Raw genomic sequence first — 26,425 nt, 5'->3', positions numbered from 1 at the left:
AAATAGCAAAAAAGGCTTTGTGACAATAACAGTTAAAGAACCTTTATTTTTAAATAAGTGAGGTTCAAATTTGTTGATTACCGATGATTTTAAAACACATACAGATTAAAACTGAAGAAATGAAGGGAACCTTAAGGTAACACTTAAGTATAAGTATAGAGTAGAATAGCCCCTGAGGGTGGTTTATCCTTCAAGCTCAGGTCTTCTACCACAGGCCTGAGAGTTTGAGGGTCCTGTGCAGTATCTTAACTGTTCCTGGGACTGCGCTCTTCTGGACAGAGATCTTCGATGTTGCTGTTGTAGCCACTTGCCTATAGCCCACATCTTCTCCAGCTCTTCTCTGAGCCTTTGGTATTTCTTGAGGTCCTTCATCCTGATGTTGCTCTCATTCTGTATCACTACATCTATCACTACGGCCATCTTCTTCTTCATCTTCTTCATATATCTACATTTTATTGGATTTCATGTCATGAATGCATAAAAGTACGGAGCCCCGCAGGGGACATGGGAGAAAAAAAAATTAAGACGGACTTTTGTGAGATCTCGCAAAAGTTTTGCGAGATCTCACAAAAGTTTGCGAGATCTCGCAAAACTAACTCGGGATCTCGCAAAACTTTTGCAAGATCTCGCAAAAGTTTTAGCCGCATTCTTCAGACGCCGGCTCGAAGCCGACCAGGAGGTTGAGGCACGATGTGCCGGGAAAGCGGTGTTCCTCCCGGCTGTAGTAGGTCTCAACCTCCCGTTAACTCGAAGCTAACGGGAGGTCGAAGGCGGAAGAATGCGGCTAAAACTTTTGCGAGATCTCGGGTGCGAGATCCCGAGTTAGTTTTGCGAGATCTCGCAAAAGTTTTGCGAGATCTCGCAAAAGTTTTGCGAGATCCCCAGTTTGTTTTGCGAAATCCCGAGTTAGTTTTGCGAGATCTCTCAAAACTTTTGCGAGATCTCACAAAAGTACGTCTTAATTTTTTTTTTTCTCCCATGTCCCCTACGGGGCTCCGTAATAAAAGTAATACAATCTTTGATGTGATGAAATTTTAAATTGCATTGTTCTTAAAATATTTCAAATTCTGAAAATTACAACTTGTTACATTTTTGAAAACTATTTTTCATAAAATGAATTAATTTAGTAATTAATATATTGTTAAATTACATTGTTTAAACTTACAGTAATAGCTCTTCAGTGGTTTTACGTTGTCCGGTATCCGTTTTTCAAAAATAAAACTGAATACGTCTTTGACTATAAAATAAAAGACCTTGATGTAAAATTAGGTTTTTGTGTTTTTAAAATCATATACATAGCATTTTGTGTGCACATTTCTTGCTTTGGCAAGTATACGAAAAACCTCAAAGCTACAATTTTCCCTAAATGTAGTTTTATTTTGAAAACAAAGGGGGAAGTTGAGTAAGCAGCTAACTCCATGCTAGACCCAAACAGCTGATTAGCATAAAGGCTATGAGGCCAGCAGGGTCTCTGGTTGTCTGCTGCACGCAAACGTCAACATTAGAGCTGAAGTTAAACGATGCGATGAGATTAATGAATCTGGAAATAATCCCGTTTAAGGGCTGTGAGAGATACTAACCAGCGTGCTAACAACTAGTTAGCCCTGTTAGCTCCGCTCACAATAATAATATCAACAGCGGCTGTATTCCGGCACAGTCCCGTCTCTTTAAACGCCAAAAAACTTTAGAATTTAAACAATCCAAATGGAAACAAACCCGCCGAAAAGACGAGACAACAAGAAGTCTCTTCGGGTGAAGGTGATTAGCCTCGGAAACGCCGAGGTCGGAAAGGTATGAGACCCCCTGTTTGTTTTAGCTCAAACCTAAAATAGAGTCTGGTTCATTTTACTTGAGCTTGTTATAAACCACCTGTACTGTACTACTGTGAGTTTATGGCTTATAATGTCATATTTGAAACAATTGCATAAAGGTCGTGAAATAATTTTTTCTGTAGTCTTTATTCTGTTTTGGATGTCAGTTTTGTTGTTTTTGCGCTCTGGTTTATTTTGTTCACTCTGTCGCCAGACTTCTTTTAAAACCGATTTTAATTACATCTCACCACACGATCTCACAGATTACAGCACCCAGGTAAAATTATTTTCAATATGGTTGCATTAGGTATAATTCGGCGCAGATTTTGGTCATAAAAAGAAAGAATTTATTGTTTTATTACCTTTAATATTTGGAGCATCATGGAGCAGACAGCAACAACTAGCAGCGCACACTTAAACAACGTTTGTTTTATTGTGCTGATACAGCACAATAAAACAAACGTTGTTTGATGTGTGATATTATTGATCAGGCTAGTTTAACCCTGAGAAATCTTTGTTTGGAATTAATGTAAATTTTGACATGAATGTGCTTTTAAAGGGCAGAAGGCTAAAAAAGTTCAAGTTATTAAGGCGTAACAGCTTATTTTTGAAGCCAAATTTTCCAAAATAGGCTCAGAATTGTAGACTGATGATTATTTGAAACACAATGTCTGCAAATGGGATTATCCAATTAAAACCTAACAAGACAAAAATTATCTAAATAAAAACATTAAAAAATTAATAAATCTCAGTTTGATGGATGGTCTGGCGTGAAAGGCAGTGGAGCTCATCTTTAAATATTGTTTATTCTTCAGAGCTGTATCATCAAGCGTTACTGCGAGAAGAGGTTTGTTCCAAAGTATCTGGCAACCATTGGAATCGACTATGGCGTCACCAAGTGAGTTCACAGACTGCTTCCTGTCACTGTGTGTAGTGATGTTTTTTACTGAGCACTAACATGTGTTTTATCTGCCAACAGAGTTCAGGTTCGAGACAGAGAAATCAAGGTGAACATCTTTGATATGGCCGGCCACCCGTTCTTCTATGAAGTGAGTTAAAAACTAGCAATTTATGTTGTTCACATCAGAAGAAATGTATAAAACACATGTATGTTAGAGCGCCACCAAAGATGCTGTGAAAGAGAAATATGAGATAATTCAGATTTACAAGAAAAGAAAACTAGTGAGTAAAATTTACATAAAATTACATAAAATTGCATAAAAGTAAAATGTCTGGAAATTTTATGACAAAAATCCTATTAGATTAAAAAAAGACCAATATGCAACAAGAAGATTTCAAATTCTGACTTATTTTCTCTGAATTTCTTTAACATCAATGGCTGTGACAGACTGTCGTAAAACAAGATATTTTCAAAGGCCAAAAATAAGCCTTCTTGTAATGTTTGCACCCACACAGCAGGCGGCGCTCTGAACATGTTTCTTTCTCTATGGTGTTGGTCAGGTGCGTAACGAGTTCTACAAAGACAGCCAGGGCGTGCTGCTCGTGTATGATGTCGGCCTGAGGGAGAGCTTCGATGCCCTCGACAGCTGGCTCGGCGAGATGAAACAAGAAATGGGCTCTCAGGCCAACATGGACAGCATCGTGTTTGTCGTCTGCGCCAACAAGGTCAGACCGAGTGCAGCTTAAAGAGAGAGGAGCTGAAGCAGCTTGATTCAAACTGAGGATGTGCTGTGGAGATGTATTAAGGCCCTGAATGAGATAAAGAAGGATTATTTTGAACTGTGACTCATACTAAGCTGCTCCAGCACAGTCAGAGAACTAAAAAGTATCTGTTTTGTAAAATGTATTGTTTAAAGTGAGTAGGAAATCTTTTATTGAGGTTTATTAAACACACATGCAGCTGGAGGTAAATGTCTGCGTGTTCATACAGGTGGACCTGACAAAGCGGCGAGTGGTGGATGAGGGCGAGGGGCGCCTGTGGGCGGAGTCCAGAGGCTTTCATTACTTTGAGACATCAGCACAGAGCGGCGAGGGCATCAACGAGATGTTTCAGGTATTTCTCGCACACATGCGCAGCTTCCTGTACATGTTTTTTTATGGACCGTGTTTCAGTGAGTGCCGTGTTCTCCACAGGCGTTCTTCTCCTCCATCACTGACATGTGCGAGAACGGCGGAAAGCGCCCGGTGTCGGAGGTCAGCGTCGGCTTCACCAAAGAGCAGGCTGACACCATCCGACGTATCCGCAACAGCAAAGACTCGTGGGATATGTTGGGAGTCAAACCCGGGGCCACGCGGTGAGTCGCCAGCATACAGGCCATCTTTTCAATAAAGTTGTTTTGTTTTTTTGTCACATTGTGTCTAATGCAGTTTACTATCTTTTCATTTCTAGGGAGGAAGTGAACAAGGCGTACAGGAAGCTGGCAGTCCTGCTGCATCCAGATAAATGTGTTGCCCCCGGCAGTGAAGACGCGTTCAAGGCGGTGGTGAACGCCCGCACCTCACTGCTAAAGAACATTAAATAACACACACACACACACAACCACACACACACAGACACACACACACACACAGAAACAACTGGACCTGCTGTCACTCAGACACAAACTGATGACGAACTTTATTTATTTATTTATTTCTGTATTTATTCAGCGTACGTGTCATGTGTGCCATTTTGCTTGCCACAGTGCGGTATGCCAACATAAACCAGTTTTAACTTATTATATGATATTTTAAACGCTACACTGGAGAGAGTATGGAAGACGATGAGTGCCACACAAATGAAAAAGATACAAACTCTGTGAAAAACATTTCAAAATTAAATTATTTCAAATTTTTACTCTTTAAAGGTACTTGTCCTGTGTGTGTCCACTTAAAGCTGTCAAAAACAAATTAAAGGCATAATCGCTTAAACTGCATGCTGAATATTTAAAAAAAAGAACTTTAAATTTCAATGTAGCAAAAACCTGCCAAATCCTCATCGTCAAAAACGAATCTGAAACCAAAATGGGTTAAACTTGTAGGCACGGTGGAGTTAAACTACCAGCTTTGCTTTCTTTGTGACTGGAAATAAACCCATCAAAATGTTCTTCTCTGTAATGTCGGGGTTAGTTTAATGTACTTCTCCTGGACAAATCAGAATACTTTATTAATCCCTTAGCTAAGGAGTTTCACATAGTTTCCTATATTCATGTCAATGTCAATTAGGTCACCCACACATGCTGCCCCATTTAAATTAATTTGTTTCTGTAAGTGTTTATATGGAGCTCCTCACATTTGTTCCCTGAAAAAGCATATCTCTACTCTCACACTACTAATTTCCTCCATTAAAATCACTCACCCCAAGTAGCTGACTTGTTCCCTTAACTAGTTAATTTAACCTGTTTCTCGGTTGATTATTGGCCTAAAAGTTTAGTTTGTGTCCAAACTATTAATTTTTTTTTTTTTTGTACATTGTTTGTTTTATTGACTTACTCCATTATTTCTCTGATTTGTTCCCTCCTACTGTGGATAAAGTGAAAATGTTAATGCATGCCCTTAAATCACTTTTTTCTCCAAAGTGCCAACCTATTCTTTTAACTCATCGAATAGTTCGCTGAACATATTTTTAAGTCTTGTTTCTTTAAAATCAATGGAATCACTTATGCATGTTTATATTTTCTTGGTTTGTTGCCTCAGTTCATTAATTTTTTTCCCTCAAACTGCCAAATATTGTATTGGTTCCCTAATGTTATTTGTTATTACATTTATCCCAAGTAAACTATTACCTAAAAAATATATTTAAAAAATGAATAACTGATTTATTTCTTTGGCAGTTGATAGAAATTACACATTTTGTTAAGATTCAAAGTTCCTTATTGGTTTTCTTATTAAGTTATTTTCATTTGAACAAAAATGAACAAAAATATTTCTTGAAGAAAAACAAATTTAAAAAAAAGATTCAACATGGTCATCCCATCACCACATTTTAACGTGTGATTCGTCTTCCATGAGATGAGAGTCATAGTTGATGTTTACATGATGGTAATTAACACGATTGGTTGTTAAAAGAGAGACTTGTGCCCGTTTACTGACTTTGTATCACACAAAATGTCTTGTTAAAGCAGAAAAGTGTTTCATATTGTAAAGAACTCATAGGCAGCATGAATATGTTATCATAGTTTTATATTTTTACATATGTGCAACCAAACAATCCAGAAAGAGGTTCCACTTGTTGCTTTAATGTGATTTTTATGTTATGCTTTAAAGTTCAAGTCAATTGATCTTGATTAGAACATATTGCAAATGTGGCTTTTTATCAACATTTTACATCAGCCCTGTTAATACTCAGCTATATTAATATCTGTGGATGTGAATATATATATATATAATATTTTCAAAATACTAAATTGTAAAGCAACTTTAATTCAGTTTTCCACAGAAGTGATAATATTGAAAGCCAAACCAGTGAATTGAGAAAAGTAAAAAGAGAGAGTAGTGAGAAAAGATAATATTAAATTATGTGAAAAATATTACAAAAGACTATTTTCAAACAAAAAATCTGTAATGATTTATGCGTTATATATTATGAAAATTTCTTAAAGGGATTTCAAATAATTTAAATCCCTTTAATAAAAAAAAAAAGATAAATCCCCCAAATTGAAATCTGTAATGAAAATAAAACATTTTGATGAAAACACTATAAAGTCAATTTAACTTACTTTAGAAAAAATATATTAATGCATAATATAAAAGTAAAGTAAGAGGTTAAAAAATAAAATGAGCGTTGGCCAATCAGTCATGTTATTTCAACCAGTTTTCTCTCTGTATTGTTTATTTTAATCACATGATTTATGTTACAAACACTCTGAGCTAACTCCTAATGTGACTGTGTGTTTGACGGATGTGTGATTTGGCACAGTTTGAACTCTGTACCTCATGGCTCAAACATAATGAATTCCTGTTGCCTGATGTTTAATTTATACATGTGCACTGAATCTATGTAGAGCCTACGACATAGATTTAACACAAAAGTACAAATTTCCCCTTAGTTTGTGCAGTCATCAGTCACATGATGACGTGCGAGCGCTGGAGTGAGTGTGTGTTACAGTTACAGACTAAATGTTGTTCTGCTAGATTGTTTTTAATTAATAAAAAGTCACAAAAATGAATTCTGATGTCAGCCTGTTCTGATTTTTATCTTGAGGTGTTTTACCTGCTGCCAGATCCGGGATTTCCTTTGATATCTCAAGATTTTAGGAAATCCTTAAATCATTCTGAAATATACCGTGAGTGTTTTATTTTTGTCATTTATATTAGTTTATATTTATAATTTACTATAATTTAGTATTTTATAATTAGTAATTAATAATAAACCTGGAATGATTCAGAAATTCAGATTGTGTCATGGAAATAATACAAAAAATAAATATAAAACTTTTTTCTTTTTAATTTTTTATATTTTAAACCTCTGAACACAACTTGTTATAATTGTTTGACTATTTCAGAATATTTTCAAATTGAAAGTATTTAACCTTTTTGGGGAAAATGAATTATTATTAGTTTATTTTATTGTTTTGTAACTTAGTCAGTTATTTGGGTTTTTTAATGTTCTGTAACTTTAGGTATGTTAAGGTTGAGTCATCACTGAGTTTGTTTTTTACAAATAATTCTCCACAACTTTGTGTCTAATTTCTTGCAAAGGGTCAGTTAATCTGATTCTAATAGCTGTGGTCTACTTAATAAAGCTATAGTTTGTTTTTTTCAGTGAGAAAACTTTTTTCAGCCAAAGTCGACCTTCATGTGCTCATATAACCATTAAACTTTAAGAATTTAGTGAAACCGGACCAGCAGGATGCACCACCACAAACAAAGGACTGAATTTAATGCAGTTCTGACTTCTTGTTGTCTGTACTTCATCTTGTCTTCACTGAACCGAGTTTAATGAAGTGAGCTCAATGGCTTAGCGTGCTCTGTTGAGTTTCAAGTCAGTTTGCTGTGTCTATACCTGGCTAAATCACCACGGTAACATATGCACATAATCTGGTCAGGAGCAGGTTATGTTCAGAGTTTGGGTTTAATATCAGATAGAATTGCCCTTTGATTCTTCTATTTATTTTAAGTGCAAATATAATACGTAATATAATATTGCTTTGTGCAATATTATATTACGTATTATATTTTTTTCTATATTATGTATAATATGTAAGATGACCTGATGTGCAAAAAATTATTATTACTGTTCAAAATGGGTCAGCTGTTCAAGAGTCTGATGGCAGTGGGCAAGAAGGAGTTGTTGAGTCTCGATATTCTGGATTTCAAACTTCTGAACCTCCGCCCTGAAGGCAGAAGTGTGAACAGTCTGTGTTGGGGGTGTGTGGGGTCTTTGAGGATGGAGGCAGCTCTCCTCTGGACTCGATGATGGTAGATGCTCTGCAGAGAGGGCAGCGGTGTCCTGGTGATCTTCTCCACAGTTGTTATCACTCTCTGCAGGCGTTTGTGGTCCATAGCAGTAGTGCTGCCGTACCATGCAGTGATGCAGCTGGTCAGTGTGCTCTCCACAGTGCAGCTGTAGAAGCTGCTGAGGATCTTGGCCGACATACCAAATTTCCTCAGCCTCCTCAGGAAATACAGCCGCTGCTGAGCCTTCTTGACCAGCTGTGTGGTGTTCAGTGACCAGGTGAGGTCCTCGGTGATGTAGACGCCCAGGCACCTGAAGCTGCTCACCCTCTCCACTTCAAGGCCCCGGATAGACAGCGGTGGGTGAGGCCTCCTCTTCTTCCTCATGTCCACTATCATCTTCTTTGTCTTGTCAGTGTTGAGGGTGTCCTCACACCATGACACCAGACCGGCCACCTCTCTCCTGTAAGCCGCCTCGTCTCCTCCAGTGATGCAACCGATCACTGCAGTGTCGTCCGCGAACTTCAAAATGATGTTATCTTTCTTGGAGGTGACACAGTCGTGAGTGTACAGGGTGTAGAGGATGGGACTAAGGATGCAACCCTGTGGGACGCCAGTGTTTGTAATAATGCTGGCTAAAGCTGTGTTGCCAATCCTGACGGACTGCGGCCTGCCAGTCAAAAAGTCCTGCAACCAGTCACATAGGGTTGGGTGCAGGCCGACTGTTGCCAGCTTGTGAGTGAGTTTGTGTGCAATGTGGCTGCTGTGTGGTTAATTGTACTAACAGACCATCAAACTTCCAACTATGGTGTTGATTGATAGGAAAACATCAACTTTGTCATTAATGTTTTGTCTTGTTCACTATTTAATTTGTCTGAACACCCTGAGGTGACCTTATGAAGTTTTCTCTTGAGTTTCAGTTGTTTCTATCCTGAACTGAACCGTGCTGACTCCATCTGACCTGGTTGGAGGTCTGCCAATCCCATCAGGCACCTGAACCTCCCCACACACAGTTAATCTGTCTGATTAATGAAGGGCCATTTGTCTTTGTTTCGGGGATTTCTTTTGGGATTAACATGCTCAGTCAGACATCTGCTGCTTCACATCAGCTCATTACTCAAATCCTCATCTCCTGACTTGGCCTCGCTCTGCTCTGTTTGTCGCTTCTGGTTCTTTTTATCCTCATTTTTCTGATTTTTGGGACATTGTTAAAGCTGCAGGAATGACAAGAAACAGCCATAGTGACCTTCACTACCTCACTGGGTTCATTTTGTTCCGCTGAGGTTAACTAATGACTCGTTGTCGTTGTAATTTTGCAGTTTTCCTCTCAGAGAAAGAGTACTGCTCTTATGAAGCATAAACTCAACATCAGAGAGAAACATGATGGAGATGTTCGACAAGAGACGACAAACACAAAGCATGTTTTAAAGAAGAAACTTTGAGGCTCAAGAGCAAAAGTGAAATGAAGACAAAATATACTGGACTGAAAAGGAAAAACTGTGAATTTGAAATGTGAGAGAAACCAAAGAAAGCAGGAAGAGTGTTTGAAGGATCAAACTGCGGTCAAACCTTTATCTGGACAGGATCAAAGCAACAAGTAGGTACAACACAAACACTCAAACTTCACACTTTCCACACAGTTTAATCGAGGTGAATTCATGTTGTATATGCTGCCAACTCCTGTTGATCACAGGGGGTCAGGGGTGACTGTTGGGCTTTTCTCCATGTTCTTTGTATTACTGTAGGGTGTTTACCGTACAATATAAAGAACCTTTAGGCATCTGGTGTTGTGATTTGGTGCTGTATAAATAAAACTGAACTGAAACTGAATTGAGTCTCATATCCAGTAATCCTCTGTTTGTTCGTGACCATAAAGCACTTAAGCAGTTTTTGCTTTCTGAAGGACACTCCTAGGTTAAACTCCTTAAACTGTTAAAAACCTTAAACTGCAGAGTTACATCAATTTCTATTCAAACAAAAATAAATGTATATAAATAATAAAATTAAATAATATTAATATTAATAGATTTTAGAGAAACAAAATACATTTTTAGCTATTTCCAACAGCTTAGGAGTTGCTTTTAAAAACCTCCAGTAAAAGGTCAAACAATGACAGAATAAGTTAAAACTATAATAGTTTCCTCTTTGCTCCTCACACATATGGTTCTTGTGATGAATGTATGTTTTCATCTTGATTTAGATTGATTGTAGATGTTAATATTTTTCTTTCATTTGTAGAGGAGTCTGGAACATCTCTGATAAATGATAAAAGCTTCCCTCACATCAACAGAATCTGCATTTGACACACACTATTTAGTATCGTGGATCTAACACAGAAAGCTAACCAACAAGCATTTATTTCAGTAAAACTTGTAATATTAGCTGATAAAGTGAAAATGGCAGCTAAGTTTCCAGATCAGCTGTAGAAGTTTGGATTAATTAGTTAACCTTATCAATTAAAGATGGGATTTAGCTATGTGACACTAACCCTAACATGCTAATATTAATGATGCTAATATTACACAGAAAAAAAGAGCTCAAAATCATGATCGATCCAGAAAACCATGTAAATTGACTGGTATGAACTATCCGGTCGTTAAGTGATGTAGTGACGAATCCTACTTATGGGCCTAAAGTAGTCTGCGTTTAATATGGCTTTTGTGTTGTTAACATGTTTAATGTTTTGTATTTTCTTCTATTTAATCTCAAAAAGCTCCTAAATCATTTATTTAAGCCTAGTTTTTAAAACCTTAGGATGTAACTACAGCCCAGCCCATGCAGCAGTATATGAATGACTAACCTCGTATTGTGGATGGATTATCTCAGTTGTTCTCCTGGCTGAAGTTTGGTCCTTTTACAACATCCTGCCATGCGATTACATTTGTTCCAGACCACCGAGAACACTCACGTTAACTTTTATCGAGTGGAAAAAAAGTTAGCTTGTTTATATTATGCTAACATAGCTGTGTCGCTAGCGATCACGTAGCACATCATTATATACCAGCTAGCCCAACTTCAGTAACCCTACAAACGTCACTGCTGTTTAGTTTTCTGTCTTCATTTATGTTGGAAGTGATAACAGAGCTGTACGTTTGAATTTGTTTCCAAAACCCCGCAGTCAGGACATGCTATATTGTATTTAGATAGAAGCTAGCGAGCTAACTTCCTGCTAACTTCTAACTCCGTTAAATGTCATAAATTCCGTTTTCATGGATGTGTGGATGTTAAACTCAATTGTTACTCCTGGTAGAGCAGAACGCTGATCATTTTATTAAAGATGAAAGACTTTAGACAGTTTTTCAACTCTCAGTAATGCCATAGTGATCGTTTGATATATGGACCTGCAGCGGAGTTTAGGCCCAGACACGGCTAGTGACGTCAGACTTAACGACTGGATAGTTATCAAAAGATGGTCAAAGTTGTGTTTGTTATGGGCCAGTTTAAAACTGAATTTATACTGGCTAATGTATGCAGACAAGTTGCTTAGTACATGGCATAGTAGCTATCTGACATATTATGAGGAGAATAAGAAAAGAGAGCAATCAAATGCAATTTGAACTGAGTAAAGGTTATTTTAAAGCTCATAATTTTCCTTTTTTTCTTTTTTTATCCCATGTTCAGACATCCTGCATCTAAAGCCCAAATTTAAAGCTTCACTTGCTGAAATTTATCTTACTGTAAATATTGTTGTTTTATTAAGTGTCTGATAGCCAGTCCAGGTGAACGGATTTTAGAGTGCTGACAAGTAATTTTTCTTCCATTTACCAACCCAGACATCTGATAATAGAGATTTAATGTCCTGTCAACAGTCAGGTTAGTGTGTTGCTACCTGATTGGATTAACCCTGAAACCTGGACCTGATCTGGGCCAAGACTGCGTTCAGCCAACTGTGCCACTGAAAGGCGTCTTAGATTTTTGGCAGAGAGACCTGAAACCATTTATAGTCAGCAGCCACTTTATTAGATACACCTGAGAGGTTGAATGCAGTCCAGTACAACAACTTGGCAATGATTTATTTTATTTTTTCAATATTTCTGTTAATCATTACATTTTACATATCTATATGACATTTACAGTGTGGAGTATAAAATATTAGGAACTCATTTAAATGCAATCCAGAGCAGCCACTTCAGTAATACACAAGATATCTCCCTTTTGACAGTCAAAAGAAAAATTAAAAATGTAAGTTGAATATTGAAAATCAAATAGCCTGGAGGTTTTTATCTTAGTTATTCTCCAAATATTTTTATTTATTGATTGATTTTGTTTCTTTTCTGTGCACGTGTTTCACATTTAAAGTGAGAAGTTTGTGAAAAAAAAAAACAGTTTATGACCTTTGTGTAACTGCAAAAAATGTAATAAAACCAATAAAATATAATAAATGATGCTCAACCAAATGGTAGAACACATTTTCAGGCTTTCACTGAAATTAACCTACCTTATTGAGTCTTTTCTAACAATTGGTTTACATCTGTAATGCCCAAAAAATCCACCAGAAGGCACTGTGAATGTAAACGGTTGGCTCTTCTTATCCCTCTACCAACCAGGTAGTCAGAAACAAAAAAACATCAAACATATTTTGAGTGTTTTTGATGAAACTAAGGCAGGAAGATATAATTTTTTGATTTATAATGGTGTTAGAGGAATTACTAAACAGATGTATGTCACTTGACAGCATTAAAAAAGTGAAATTAAATGCTTAATAATGTTTTTTAAAAAGTGGTCAACCAAACGGTTGATTTGTCCCTTTATGGTGCTAATGCTAACATAACCTAAATGTTATTAAAATTGATTATTTGCCATAAACTCAGACCACTAGACCCATTTTGTTTATCCATTGCTGTTGATAAATCACATTAACAGTGTTGGGGAGTAACGGAATACATGTACCACCGTTACGTATTTAAAATACAAAATATGAGTAACTGTATTCCGCTACAGTTACCGTTTAAAAAGGTGGTATTCAGAATACAGTTACTTTTTCCTGTTTCATATTGTCGTGGGTCAGGACTGTTTGGGTTTTGCTATGTTCTGTTATTCCAGGTGGCAGCGTTGTGGTTGCCATGGTTACAGGGTGACGCGGGCTCTCTCTGCCTGTTTCCTGGGTGAGAGAGCACCTTTTTGTTGTTGTTGTTGTTGTGCTAAGCTAATAGGCAGAATGCTACAGTCATAGCCCTAAAGAATTTAGCTTCATGGGCAGTGTAATCCGTGCTGCAGGGAGAATGGACTGCCATACACATTATGTGTCTGTGAGCGCGAGGAGGAAGAAGAAAAAAGAGAGTGGAAAAGTACTAGTTGTCATTGAGCAGAAACGGGAGCTGGAAGCATGTAAATATAATAATAACCACTGCAGCCAAGAAGAGTGCCTGACGAGCCCAGTTGTAAGTAAGCTATTAAGACTCGACTGTGTTCGTGTTTTCTTCCGAAACAATAAGTTCTGTTGGAGCAGCCTTTCAACGCCTCTCTGTCTCAAACTTGACCCAGACAACAAAGTAAAGCTATTTTTCGGCTACTAGCCTGACAGGAAACGATGTATTAGCCAGAGGTCCATTTACTATGGTTCGGAGCCACGGACCTTCAGTAATAGTAATAAATCACACAGCAATAGTACATTCATGTAGTTGTAAAAAGCATGATAATATATTAAGTAATCCAAAGTATTCAGAATACGTTACTCTCATTGAGTAACGTAACGGAATACGTTACAAAATACATTTTGGGGCATGTATTCTGTAATCTGTAGTGGAATACATTTTAAAAGTAACCTTCCCAACACTGCACATTAAGTGTTAGCACAGCAAGAATATGCTGAAATAATTTCCTCAGTAAGTCATTTTTGTAACTTTCTGAGTTAATATTAGTAAATATTGTAAAAATCAAGAATAACATGTGGAAATCACAAATATCACAACCGATTACCTTTTAACCAAATTACAGTAGCTGGTAAATTAATATTACTAAATTGTCAAAATTATAATTTCATGTTGAACAAGTACTATATGGACGCTAAACAATTATATGGCTAAAAATCATACGTCCTGTGGCATGATACTCATGATACCATCCACCTTCAACCACAGTGTGTTTGAGGTCATGGTTTCATATGAAGCCACAAGGTCTGATGAAGGTCTGATTGCAATGAAATGGTTTGACAAGAAATGTGTCAACCAATGCCTGTGGGTTCATGCCTCTTTCATTGGTCAAACGGTGGAGCAAAGAGTCCAATGCAAAGATCACCATTCCATGCCCATCACTCATCCCTGTATATAATTAGCATATGGGAGGAATTAAACTTTCTGATATGCTATTACACCTGTATAAGACAAGTTATAAGTTACAAGTTAAGGAGATGGCATATTCCACTGTTCGGATACATCTTTGACTTGAATACCTGGTCTACAAGAGGGACTGTGCCCTACTGGACCAGAAACCAATGGCTCTCAAAAGGTTTCCACCTGGCTGTGTCTGAACCAAGTTAACAAGCCAGCATCTAGATTTGGACAACCATGATTCAGCTCTCCAAGACCACAGAGTAAATGCTACACCCTAAGACCCCAACGACCAAAACTACAAGCAGATGTGATTGATTTGCACTGTCTTTAGTTTTTTGTTTTTTTTTTAAACAAAAATGATTTTGCACAGTAGCATTCAATCAGAAGTGGCCCGAATGTGAGTATTTTGTGCTGTTGCACATTTTTCACATTTGCAGATTTAAAAAAATATGTACTTTGTTGTTTGATATAATAGTTTCCTTTGATGGAATGAAAACCAGCAATGTTCACTGGCATGCTACTAGAAATAAATTGTATCCAATGCCCTGGATAGTTTTTGTTATTAATTTAATTATAATTTGGCCCTTTATTTGATTTTTTCAACTGTATTATCTACTGTACTTGTATTTGCATGACATTTCATACTTTTACCATGAAGTGACATCTCAACTGTTTGGTAGAGATCAATATTTTAAAAACTACAGGGTCTATTGAAAAAAAATTATTGATTGTGGTTATTACTCACCCAAGTCAATAAGAAATGCAAACAAAAAAAATTTCCATTGCTTTTTTCTTGCTGTGGATCTCAAAGGGTCAAAAGACTGATAAGTGTAAAAACTGAAAAGCTATGAAGTGGCTAGCTTGTCCAAACTGCATCCCTCCTTTTATCCCATGTTTGGGTTCAACTCCACCACACTGTAAAATTTAGTAAGTTGTCATTACAAAAAACAAAACAAAAACAAAACTGGTCTTAGAGGAAATGCAAATATGTTACATTATAATTTGGAGGGTATTTGCACTCATATATCAAATAAACACCTTATTCAGTGATTGCAACTAAAACCTGAGTGGACTTCATCACTTGGACAAACTTCATATCATCACCATCAACACCAGCTTCTATAAAAAAAAAAAAAGTTATTTACTAGAAATTAAAATTGTCCCATGCACCGCACAAGTACAGGAAATCTGATTTTATTAACATTTTAAGCACAAGCCTGAACAAAATTAGTCAAAGTGACTTTTACACTGGAAATCTGTTACACACCCACAAAAGCCAAATCTGCACACACCCAAACTGAATGAAGGATCACAATTACTTAGTGAAGCACATTTACACAACTATACTCTTCAGTGTGCATTATTCAATGCAGTTAACAAACTTAAAAAAATATATATACATAACGTTAAATGCACTGATGTAATTTAAGGTTGTTGTATTTACTGAGTAACACTCCTTAGGCAATTATTTTGTGTAAAATGGATTTTAATGACAAATCATCATTACTGGTGCCACTTTTTTTCTAAGTGCTTCTTCTGGTTTGTTTTCAGCCCTGTGTACGGGAGCCTGGATGTTTCCTCAACACTGAAAGACAGAACAGTTTTGCTGCTGTTATCACTGATGTAAATCTGTTTGACCCCATTCAGCTCACAGAAGAGCCAGGCCTTACAACTCTGTAACCATGGGTGAAGATTGCAGCGAGCTGTTAAATGGTGACTGTGAGGCGGCGCGGCAGACTAGCGACATCACCTTTAGCACTGGGATAAGCCCCACCTCCAACCTGCGCAGGAAGCAGCTGCTGTGGCAGAACGCCGTCAGGAACATCATTGACCAGCACAACCTGTACACACTGAGGCTCGCTGGGGGTTTGGAGCGAGGCAAGCACCATATCAAAGTCACCGATGCCTACATCGCGGACATCAACAGGTAGAAAGAAACTGATTTCTGAGTTAACTGAACCTTAACTATAATAAACGTTGGTATTAAGGTTAACTTCATCCTGCTGAAATTGCAAATGATCTCAATTAAAACGTTGAAATAACATTCCTGATTACTTTTTTCTTGATCGTTAATTAACTATAAACATATTAGTTAACTCCTAAAATGTGAATTTTTCCTGATTAATGTACAAATTAATGTAATCTTAAAGTTATTTAAAGTGTTATTTTACATTCCTTCCAGAATAATTTATGTGTTTATTAAAAATACATTGATTCATAGTAATTTCATGATTGAATTGATTGAATGTATGAACTGTCGGCATCTTAATTATTAATACAAGTTATCCTTATCCAAAACAGTTTACAAGTTACTGAATTAAGAACATTTAACAAAAAAAAACGTTTTTCACATAATTTTTTTGTCTATTCTCTTAAATCAAACTTGAAGTATTACACAAGTTCTTCGGTCTGTGTTGTCTTGCAGGCAGATCCGCAATAAAGCGTCTCGTGGAGTATTTTGGCAGAAGCGCCGTTCGTCAGCAGCTCGCATTCACCCAACAGTCACCACAGCAACACAGAGCAAACACGACCCACTCAGTGATGCTGACTTCTTTGTGTCGTCTGGGTGGACGGTGCGAGGCGTCTTCATCCCCACACTGCAGCACAAATTCAAGTAAAGACATTCAAATGGACATTTTAACTAAAAACCATACAATTATTAGCTGTATAATAACAATTATGATACAGTCATAAAATTAATGATCTTTGTTTAAATATGCTTTGTAGCATAAACCTTGATAGTATTTAGAATTTTTTACATATTTAATCATAAATCTTTACGTGCCTATTTTATTTATTCAGGTGTCTTATTGACTATATTGTTGCTTATTGTCAATGGTATAAAAATAAGTAATGCTGATGCTTATAACCTCTTCAGGTCTGCAGACTTGGAGCAGCTCTACCAGCAGTTCTCCTCGGCTCAGAGAAGAACCTCACTGGTCGTCACTGTTGTCGTTGACATCCTGACCCGCCTTCTTGTCTCATTGCTGACATGGCCGCTGGGCTGGTGGGGCATGGCCTGTGATTGGCTTACCGGTCTGTCTGTAGTCTTGTGGATAGGAATCTGCCTGGTGGTTCTGACCAGAAAGGAAGTCTTGTCATCACCTCAGTGGCTTAGGTACACTGGGATGTAGCAGACCTGCTTGCTATGTGGGAGGGCTCCTTATAAGGATCTCTGTGCCAACTTAGCGACATCCTACATGAACTAAGTTACTATGTCTTTTAATGTAATCTGTCGCTAATATTATAGTACCTTGATGTGCGAAACAATATGGATTTATTTGTTTATTTATTTGGCTGTTATTAGGAAAGAAGCACTGCACTGCAGAGGGCATGTTTAGTTTTCTTTAAGATAAATATCAAGTTATATGCAGATGACATTTCATCCTACCAGCAGAATCTAAACAGTAGCTCAAATTTTAAACCACAGATAAGTCAATGTGACTGCTTGACTGCATTTACCAACACAGAAGTGATTTTCTAAAACAAATTCCTGACATTGAAAGCTGTAAGATGTCATAAATTCTTTTGGAAGAACGTTTGTTATTCTCTCCAGAAAAGGAAAGAAGAACTACGACTTCAGAAGCTGAAGGAACCTCTAAAATTCTTCAGTTTTCCAGAGTCTTATTCTGAAAATGTTTCACTTAAAAATTTGAAGACAGTGACCTGTTCTTCCTTTAAATCTACCTCAGGTATCTGTCAGTGGTCAGCTGGCTGTCTCAGACCTTCCAAGTGCTGGTTGGTGTTTTCAGTTGGGCGGAGAGCGATCACTCTTGGTATGTCTTCTTCACGCTTTTCTCCACTTACACCCTCCTGCCCCTCCCCCTCCTCTGGTCCATCATTGCGGGGGGAACCACCTCCACTCTGCACCTCCTGGTGGATTTCTGCTGTCACTATAATGACCACAGCTTCATCAGAAAGGTAACAAAATTGCTACATTTTATTGGCTGCTTTCTGTCACTGTGCAGTTAAACTGTCTGGTTGTACACGTGCAGGTGTTGTCCAAGGCTCTGCTGTATCTGGCTATGAACACTGCGGGTCTGTTCATTCACTACCTGTCTGATTGGACTCAGAGACAGTCTTTCCTGGAGACCAGGCGCTGTATCGAAGGACGAGTCAGACTAGAGAGGGAGAACAACAGACAAGTGAGGATGATATTTAAGGGTTCCCTAATCTTTTGTGTCCCTATTGAAGTGGAAGAAGTATTAGGATCATTTGTAAATGTGGTCAACCTATTCATCTATTTATTAATGATCTCAGTTATCAGCATAAAGTCAAATCATCATTTTTCTGACCAAACGTAACAAGATGTTTAACTAAGAAACAGCTAGGTAGCAAGTCATGTGAAACAAAGTATTTGGGATATGTCTGGACCTCATATATCCTAAAGCTAATGATGTGTGCGTCTTTGTGCTGTCAGGAACGCCTGGTGATGTCAATCCTACCTCAATTTCTGGTGCTTGAGATGATTGGTGACATGGCCGTCATGGAAGATTATCTGCTGCCTCAGCAGTTGCACAAGATCTACATTCACCATTACAAGGATGTCAGGTAATACAACCCACTTCTTTATGATGACGAGCCAGCTGGACACACATGCTATAAATGTAGTTTTAAAAGAATGAAGAACTTTGAGGAGCTTCAACAGACTAACAACTCTACTATAGTTATTGTATCGACTGAAATGACTTGTTATGGCAGTCAAATGAGCAGTTAACCTTTAACCACAGAGTTTTGTATCAAAAACCTCTAACTTTAGGCTCTAGTTTAGCTTACTAATTGTGGAGCCAACCACATACCACACAGCTATAACGTAGTCCAACTCATGGACCTTTGCTGAGTTTCTTCCTCCATTGTCCCATCTTTCTATCTACTTTAAAAAAAAAAAAAAGCCCCCAAAATTGATTAACGCTTGAACATCCAGCAGGTGTGATTTTTTGTTCTGCAACAACACCAGTAATAATGCAAAGGCATAATTTCTTAAAGAAGTTTTTAGCTTTCATCTAATGTAAAATAAGACTGAACAGGTATTGTTAGTGGTTTTATAAATTATTTCGATGATTTCATTACAGATTGTAAAGTTAAAAATGTAGAGGATGAATAAAGAATATGTAAAGGTCATTTAGCCAAAAACGTATTGCAGTAGTGGTTTTACATTGGTTTCAGTGGGATTAAAATGATATTCTCATGATGAGAATTTTGCCTCTCCACAGCATCCTGTTTGCAGACATCATCGGCTTCACATCGCTGTCATTGATTCTTTCGGCTCAGGATCTCGTTAAAACCCTCAATGAACTCTTTGGTCGCTTCGACAGGCTGGCTGAGGTCAGATCACCTTGTCAACTGCATCAGCTCCTGTTTTATGTGTTTGTACCAGTTAAAGGATTGGTGTATTTGTTATTCTACTAGGGGTTCTTTTGTTAAGTTTTGTATAAAGTTTTTTCATTTGAATTTAATCTTTATTTGGCTTTTGCCATTTATTTATTTATTTAGTGTTTTTTAAATGTACAAGGCCACAGTTTTTCTTTTTTCCCCTGTGTTTGAGTACAGGACCACCAGTGTTTGCGCATTAAGATTCTGGGTGATTGTTATTACTGCGTATCAGGAGTCCCAGAGCCTCAGAGAGGACATGCCCGCTGCTGTGTGGAGATGGGCCTCAGTATGATCAACACTATACGGTACCAATCATCTGTGGCTAACACAGCCCTACAGCTGTTTCCACAAAACTTCATAGGTGTATTTCATTTTAGTTACGTTCGTCGGGAGCTCCAGCAGGAAGTGGACATGCGAATAGGCGTCCACTCTGGCTCCGTTCTTTGTGGTGTTTTGGGTCTTCAGAAGTGGCAGTTTGACATCTGGAGCTGGGACGTGGACGTCGCCAACAGTTTGGAGGCTGCAGGAGTGCCTGGGTAAGACAAATTAATACATAATATATCCTTATTACTTAATTGCCAAACTGCAGTTTGCTATAGGTGTCATCCCATAAAGTTAATCTTAATGATTAAAATACAGAAGATTTTTGTGATGTGTTCATGTAACACTGTTGTACATTTTCATCTCCTTTCAGTCAGGTTCACATCTCCAAGGCCACTCTGGACTGTCTGGGTGGGATCTATGAGACAGAGGCGGGACATGGCCAGGATCGTAGCGAGTTTCTACGGAAACACAACATCGACACATACCTGGTCCGTCCGGCATCGAAGGAAGATGTGGAGCCGCCTAAGGCAAGGCGCCCCAGTTATGACGAGATAACAACGTGGAGTGCTGAGCTGCCATTTGGAGACATCCTAGGAAAGAATTTTGTGAGTGCAGAAGACAGATTCAAAGTCCATTAGTACTTTTCTGATTGAATTTCAATAACCTTTGACCTTTTGTTGTATTCTTTGTTGGTTCACAGATCCTTGCTACTTTTACCAATGGTTCACTGACCCAGCTGCCCAATAATATAGCAGCTCAGCGCTCAGGAACACGGGAGGTGAACAAGAGGATTCGCCAGGCCATGGAGGTGCGCAGCAGTGAGCGAATGAGGAAGGAGCACATCACGACCTTTACTCAGGTGTTTAAGGACTCCCATGTGGAGGGAAAGGTAACACGAGAATCTTTTTTCTTAGTAGGTTTTTTTGGGGGGGTGAAACTGGCACCTTGAAAACAGTCATTAATAAAATGTTTGTCTCTCAGTATTCTCAGATGAGAGACGAACTCTTCAAATCTAACATGGTTTGCTCCTTCATTCTGCTGCTGCTTTTAATGACAGTCCAGGTGCTAATCCCAGCCCCAAGGTATAGATTTTCCTTTTGTTAAATGATGTAAATAATTGTAAATGATGTTTGTCCAATTATCCAACAATTGGAAAAACATAAGCTTAACATGTAAAAAACAAAACCATAGAATTTGTATTTAATCTTCAGATAAAACTGAAGACACTGCTATTGGTCCTGATCATATTTCAACTAGTGTTACTTTCTACTGTAACACGTTCAGAGTCACTGAAATCACCTTTTTCCATTCTGACCTTTATCTTGACCGTGTCTACATGCCAAATACATTAAATTGCTGCCATGAGATTAGATATTTGTGTTAATGAGCAGCTGTAATTAAATATATATTGAAAATATAAGACTTTGTGATCTTTTCAGCACCAAAATGTAACAGTACAAAAACAAGCTTCTGCAAATGCTTTTTTGTTTTTTATGTTAATAGATATTATTTTAACAGCCCTCACATCTAAAAGAGAAAATCATCTGCATAGGATCAGGTACCAATTGTTTCTCTGCACTTTTTGGCTCGATATAATAATTTATCTGGTCATGCTTAGAGATAAATGAAGCTAAAGATGAAACAAATTTGTTTTCCCCTTAAAAATATTATAAATGTTATACAAGGAGAGGAAACATCTTGTTCATGCTGACCGGAACTTCTATAACAGCTGACATGTGTGTGTTTAGTAACTTTTTGTTCCCACAGATTGTGTCCAATGGTCGTTCAGTTTGTGGTCAGTGGCGGCATTTACTTCCTGCTCTTGCTGCTGACTCTGGGGGAGGAATTTAAGCATTGTCCTGCTCCCCTCCAGTCAATCTGCTGTTGGGTGCATGAAAACAAGAGTGCCCGCATGCTGCTCACACTCACTGCCATCACTGTCAACTTTGGAATCGCCTCTGCAGACATTGTAAGTCTGATATTGTTTTTATCAAATCAACAACTAAGATATGTTATAGGTCATAAATACCGAACGATCATAAGAAAAGATTTGAAAACCAAACAAGCTAACATATTAAAATCGATTAAAAGAACATCATTGTCCGCCTCAGCATCACTTCTGTAACAGTTGCTGATGTGAATGCTGAGAAATGCAAAGAATGAAGCAATTTGGGGGAAAATGAATTCTCCAAAAATATTGTTTTACATTTTAAGCAGCAATGTTGACACAACACAGTGTGAGGATTACTGTTTGATGATGAGTCTCCATCAGTATAAAAGAGTATCAAGAGTATTGATTGTAATCACCTTGAATTTCTAAAGTTTTGCAAAAATGTGTTCTCTGTAAGTGTGAGTGTGAAATTACATCACTTTGACAGCATTGTCGTTTCAACAACTAAAAATGTGTATTTACACATTCTTTAGTTGCACTGGAACAGTGTTAACAGCAACATAAGATAAAATTAAAAATTTTCTTACAACAATGGGAATGTTTGTTTGAAGCATTTCAAGAAGTCCCTCCATTTTTGCATTGCTAGTGTTTTCGTTTAGTTTCTTGGTATTTTGTGCCAAAAAGTAATGACTCACCTGCAATAACGTGCACATCTTATTGTCTATTATGATTCCCCATATACTGACAACCAATCTTTTATGTTAAACATTTTTAAAAACCTCAGTGGGAATAATAGCTTCTTCCAGCAACTTACTGAAAGGCTTTGGTACAAAGAATTTAGTACAAAATAACTTGTTAGAAAGCTTCTTGCTTGCTTCCACTAGCTGTGGTGTGATTCATCAGAAACTGACATCAGCAACAGGGACTCCCTGCTGGCTCCGCCTCCCTCGGCTTGGACCGATATCAACATTTGCACATATCCAGAGGTGAACACTCAAACATCACATGAACTCAGAATCATGATGACATTGTTTTGATTAGTCAGTAACCATTTTTAAAATTATCACTGGCCTTTCTGTGTACAGTACATGGTTCTAAGTGGCGTGGTTGCTATGGTTACCTGTGCCGTGTTCCTCAGACTGAGCTGCGTGTTGCAGCTGGCCGTTCTACTGCTGTTTGCTGCCCTCTACACCTACATAATCAAGAATTACAGGTACAAGTTCCATTCAGGTCATGTTCCTGTGTTTTTGTGTAAAGGTGTGGAAAATAAAATGTGGTCTCCTCTGTTGTTGTCAGGTCTCATCACTTGTGCAGGAATGGAGTCTGTGTTGTTCTTATGCTGATGTTTGTGGTGGCTGTCCTCTTCAACAGCAGACAGGTGGATTCTGTTAAACACGCTACCAGCTTTTATTGCTATCAAGCAAACAATGATAACCCTGATATGAATTCAGTATGCTAATATCCACCACTTCCCTCTTCCATTTCTTCACTGGTAGCTGGAGGCGACAGCACGGCTGGACTTCCTCTGGGGCCTTCAGGCAAAGAAGGAGGTGGAGGACATGAAGGAGCAGCGGGAGCACAATGAGTGTCTGCTGCTCAATATCCTGCCCGCACATGTTGCCCAGCACTTCTTGGAGAGAGACCGCAATGATGAGGTACCTGATGCCTTTCACATAGCAGCCAACTTGATTTCCTATTGAGTTTTGGAGCTCCAGCATTAGCATTCTGGTCACTGTCATTTAGTTTTTTCTAGTCAGAAGTGACCATATCTTTATGAGAGAGGATAACTAAGTTATCAGTTAATCAAAGCTAACTTCATTATCATGCTCTGGCCATGGGAGCATCACAGGACTACTGGGACCATTACACAGACACAGATAACTGTTAATCAGTGTGTAAAAAAATCCTAGACTTCCTTCAGCAAAACAGGAGCACAGACTTCTTGGGTGATTTATGAGTGCAAGTAACCATGCAGCAGACATATTATTGGTCAGATAATTGTATTGAAGTGTTCAGAAAAAAGGTCCAAAAAGAGGGTAAAATATCACTGTATACTCATGATGTGATTCTGTATATTACCAAATTACACAAATCAGTTCAAACACTGTCCTGAGGTCAGAGTTTAGATTTTCCAATTAGCTCAGATGTATAACCTCCTATGTCATCATCCACCTGTCATCCAGAGGCCACTCCTCCAGACTTTCAGCCTTGATAAAATTTAGGCACGTGATTTCTAAAAAATTAAAAACAAACAACACTCGTACAGTTACATTTATTATAAATATATATATAAAAATTACTGTATAGAACAGCTGAGACTTTGTAAGAATTGGAAGTGGTTTAGATAATATTTTGTGGCCATTTGCACATTTTTTGAGTCTTTCGTGACTTTTTCAAGTTTTTGTATAATTGTTTCTCATCTTTAAATGCAAGGTGTGACATATGCCCTCAGACCTCATGACCAGTAGGCCTGATCAATAATCGATATTTACTTATTCTATTAGTATGAGTCATATTAACAGAGCATTAAAGTGTGTGTGTGTGTGTGTGTGTGTGTGTGTGTGTGTGTGTGTGTGCGTGCGTGTTATCAGGAGTTGTACTCACAGTCGTATGAGCGAGTGGGCGTGCTGTTTGCCTCTCTGCCCGGATTCTCCGACTTCTACGAGGAAAAGGAGGTCCTTCATCAGCATGTTGAGTGTCTCCGCCTCCTTAACCACGTCATCAGCGACTTTGATGAGGTCATAAATCACACACACACACACAAACGAGATATGTTTTGTAAACTTTATTAAATGTAGTATTTTTTACCTTTGTGTTTGTGTGTTGTAGCTGCTGGATGAATGCTACTTTCAGCAGGTGGAGAAGATCAAAACCACTGGCAGCTGCTACATGGCAGCTTCAGGCCTCTCACCTGACAGGCAGGTGAGTCCTGCTGTTACATCACAACACTTAAATGCTCCCTCTGAGCCTCTTGTCAAAGGCTCTGATGTCCATACACTCTTCATTCAGACGTGCATGTGTGTGTTCAGGATTGTGAGGATGGCTGGAATCACCTCAGTGAGCTGGTCCTGTTCGCACTCGCTATGCAGGAAACTCTCAAACACATCAACACACAGACAGGAAACAACTTCCAGCTCCGTGTTGGTAAGTACCACGCACGCACGCACGCACGCACGCACGCACACACACACACACACACACACATAAATACCACTTTAGTACTCAAAGAAAAAAATAAAAATCTCTACATTTTCATGAGTTAGAAAGAGTTTAGAGGGAGAATTTGAAAGTTTTAAACAAACAGTTAAACCAGTAGTTTAGGTGCAAAGGTGAAAGATTTTCATCAAGAATGGGAATCATAAAAACATCAGAAATGTAAAAATGAACAATTTCACAAATGTATTTACTTCTTTTTATTTTATCTATAAAAAATCATTCTTTAAAATTCTTTGAAATAGATTCTTTAAAAATCATTCTTCTTTATATATTTTAAATGAATCATTGGTAAACAGTAACAAATATTTTAATATGTTTTTGAATAATGAACTTTTTAAAAGAATTACAAAATTACAAACATGTCTAGAAAATAATTTTTAAACAAAGTTTAATGTAATATTATTATTTTCATTATTATTATTACATTTTTAAAAGCTTTAGCAAAAATTTAAAAAAAAGTGTATCTTTTTCCCTTATTATTATTGTGTATTATTTAAACACTCCATGACCTTTGACCTCTAACATCACTTCGAGGTGTGGCTCACGGTCCGGTGATAGCAGGTGTGATTGGAGCCACCAAACCTCAGTACGACATCTGGGGGATGACGGTGAACATGGCGAGCAGGATGGAGAGCACCGGTGTGAGCGGGCGGATACAGGTGAGCTCACCTGTTTGCAGAAACATGAGGTCATCACTTCAACAGGTTTTTAAATGTCGTCCTTTGTGTTTAGGTCTCAGAACACACCAGCTCTATTCTGGTTGAACGAGGCTTTCTGAGGCAGCTCAGAGGGGACGTTTATCTCAAAGGGATTAGTGAACGCCACGGAAAGGTGAGCCATCATCATCATGTGACCACACACATGACCTAAAGATCTAAACTATGAGATTTAGGTGCAGGTATGAACAAATGAGTTTGAAAATAGTTACATTTAACATAAAATTAACATAACATTAAAAAAAACTGCATTTTAACTTGGAGGGTTTATATTTAAACAAAAAAGTATATATCAAGAGTATGACAAAAAATTTGGAATTTTTATCATACAAATCAAAAGAAGTCAAAATGATGAGAAAGTGCATGACACAATTGTGCAGGAAAAGTGTGTCATACATTTTTGTAAAATTTGCCTAACACAAGGAGATCATTTTTATACATTTTTACCCCAAAAATATAAACAGAACTTTTCATAAACATGAGAAA

At 37.8% G+C, this 26,425-nt stretch overlaps 2 protein-coding genes and 1 long non-coding RNA gene across 4 annotated transcripts in view; 2 read left to right on the top strand and 1 right to left on the bottom strand.

Moving 5' to 3' along the window:
• Window positions 1-1,390: 1,390 nt before the first annotated feature.
• Window positions 1,391-5,557, top strand: dnajc27 (DnaJ (Hsp40) homolog, subfamily C, member 27). The gene is made up of 7 exons (XM_026157547.2): window positions 1,391-1,791; window positions 2,627-2,709; window positions 2,791-2,860; window positions 3,273-3,437; window positions 3,703-3,825; window positions 3,906-4,066; window positions 4,162-5,557. The coding sequence occupies exons 1-7, from the start codon at window positions 1,705-1,707 to the stop codon at window positions 4,292-4,294; spliced, it is 822 nt and encodes a 273-aa protein (XP_026013332.1). The 5' UTR covers window positions 1,391-1,704; the 3' UTR covers window positions 4,295-5,557.
• A 3,706-nt stretch (window positions 5,558-9,263) lies between these two features.
• Window positions 9,264-26,425, top strand: part of LOC113015509 (adenylate cyclase type 8-like) — a 20,534-nt gene continuing 3,372 nt past the window's right edge. Inside the window, exons 1-23 of the mRNA XM_026157499.2 lie at window positions 9,264-9,744; window positions 16,067-16,346; window positions 16,845-17,033; window positions 17,298-17,537; window positions 18,112-18,340; window positions 18,415-18,564; window positions 18,840-18,970; window positions 19,633-19,744; window positions 19,970-20,097; window positions 20,170-20,328; window positions 20,487-20,721; window positions 20,817-21,005; window positions 21,098-21,198; window positions 21,884-22,085; window positions 22,892-22,993; window positions 23,093-23,220; window positions 23,304-23,385; window positions 23,504-23,662; window positions 24,599-24,745; window positions 24,837-24,929; window positions 25,037-25,151; window positions 25,758-25,882; window positions 25,956-26,054. Of these exons, the coding sequence (XP_026013284.1) occupies window positions 16,102-16,346; window positions 16,845-17,033; window positions 17,298-17,537; window positions 18,112-18,340; window positions 18,415-18,564; window positions 18,840-18,970; window positions 19,633-19,744; window positions 19,970-20,097; window positions 20,170-20,328; window positions 20,487-20,721; window positions 20,817-21,005; window positions 21,098-21,198; window positions 21,884-22,085; window positions 22,892-22,993; window positions 23,093-23,220; window positions 23,304-23,385; window positions 23,504-23,662; window positions 24,599-24,745; window positions 24,837-24,929; window positions 25,037-25,151; window positions 25,758-25,882; window positions 25,956-26,054 (3,360 nt within the window). The 5' untranslated portion in view covers window positions 9,264-9,744; window positions 16,067-16,101. The remainder of the gene's footprint in view (window positions 9,745-16,066; window positions 16,347-16,844; window positions 17,034-17,297; window positions 17,538-18,111; window positions 18,341-18,414; window positions 18,565-18,839; window positions 18,971-19,632; window positions 19,745-19,969; window positions 20,098-20,169; window positions 20,329-20,486; window positions 20,722-20,816; window positions 21,006-21,097; window positions 21,199-21,883; window positions 22,086-22,891; window positions 22,994-23,092; window positions 23,221-23,303; window positions 23,386-23,503; window positions 23,663-24,598; window positions 24,746-24,836; window positions 24,930-25,036; window positions 25,152-25,757; window positions 25,883-25,955; window positions 26,055-26,425) is intronic.
• The window catches only part of LOC113015561 (uncharacterized), an 18,117-nt gene continuing 7,289 nt past the window's right edge, over window positions 15,598-26,425 (bottom strand). The window contains exons 3-12 of one of the 2 annotated variants that reach the window (XR_013905415.1): window positions 24,919-25,892; window positions 24,612-24,735; window positions 20,602-20,706; window positions 20,469-20,531; window positions 20,174-20,324; window positions 18,865-19,018; window positions 18,475-18,540; window positions 18,107-18,312; window positions 17,290-17,496; window positions 15,598-17,016 (exon numbers count right to left, since the gene is read on the bottom strand). This is a non-coding gene — a long non-coding RNA (uncharacterized LOC113015561). Of the gene's footprint in view, window positions 17,017-17,289; window positions 17,497-18,106; window positions 19,019-20,173; window positions 20,325-20,468; window positions 20,532-20,601; window positions 20,707-24,611; window positions 24,736-24,918; window positions 25,893-26,425 lie in introns of both variants that reach the window. The other variant, XR_013905414.1, reaches the window with a different exon arrangement.

This window comes from Astatotilapia calliptera, chromosome 23 (genome assembly GCF_964374335.1).
Source record: "Astatotilapia calliptera chromosome 23, fAstCal68.1, whole genome shotgun sequence".
In the NCBI taxonomy this organism is placed as follows: domain Eukaryota; kingdom Metazoa; phylum Chordata; class Actinopteri; order Cichliformes; family Cichlidae; genus Astatotilapia; species Astatotilapia calliptera.
The sequence above is the reverse complement of the archived record's forward strand: the minus strand, read 5'-3'. Positions and strand labels throughout refer to the sequence as shown.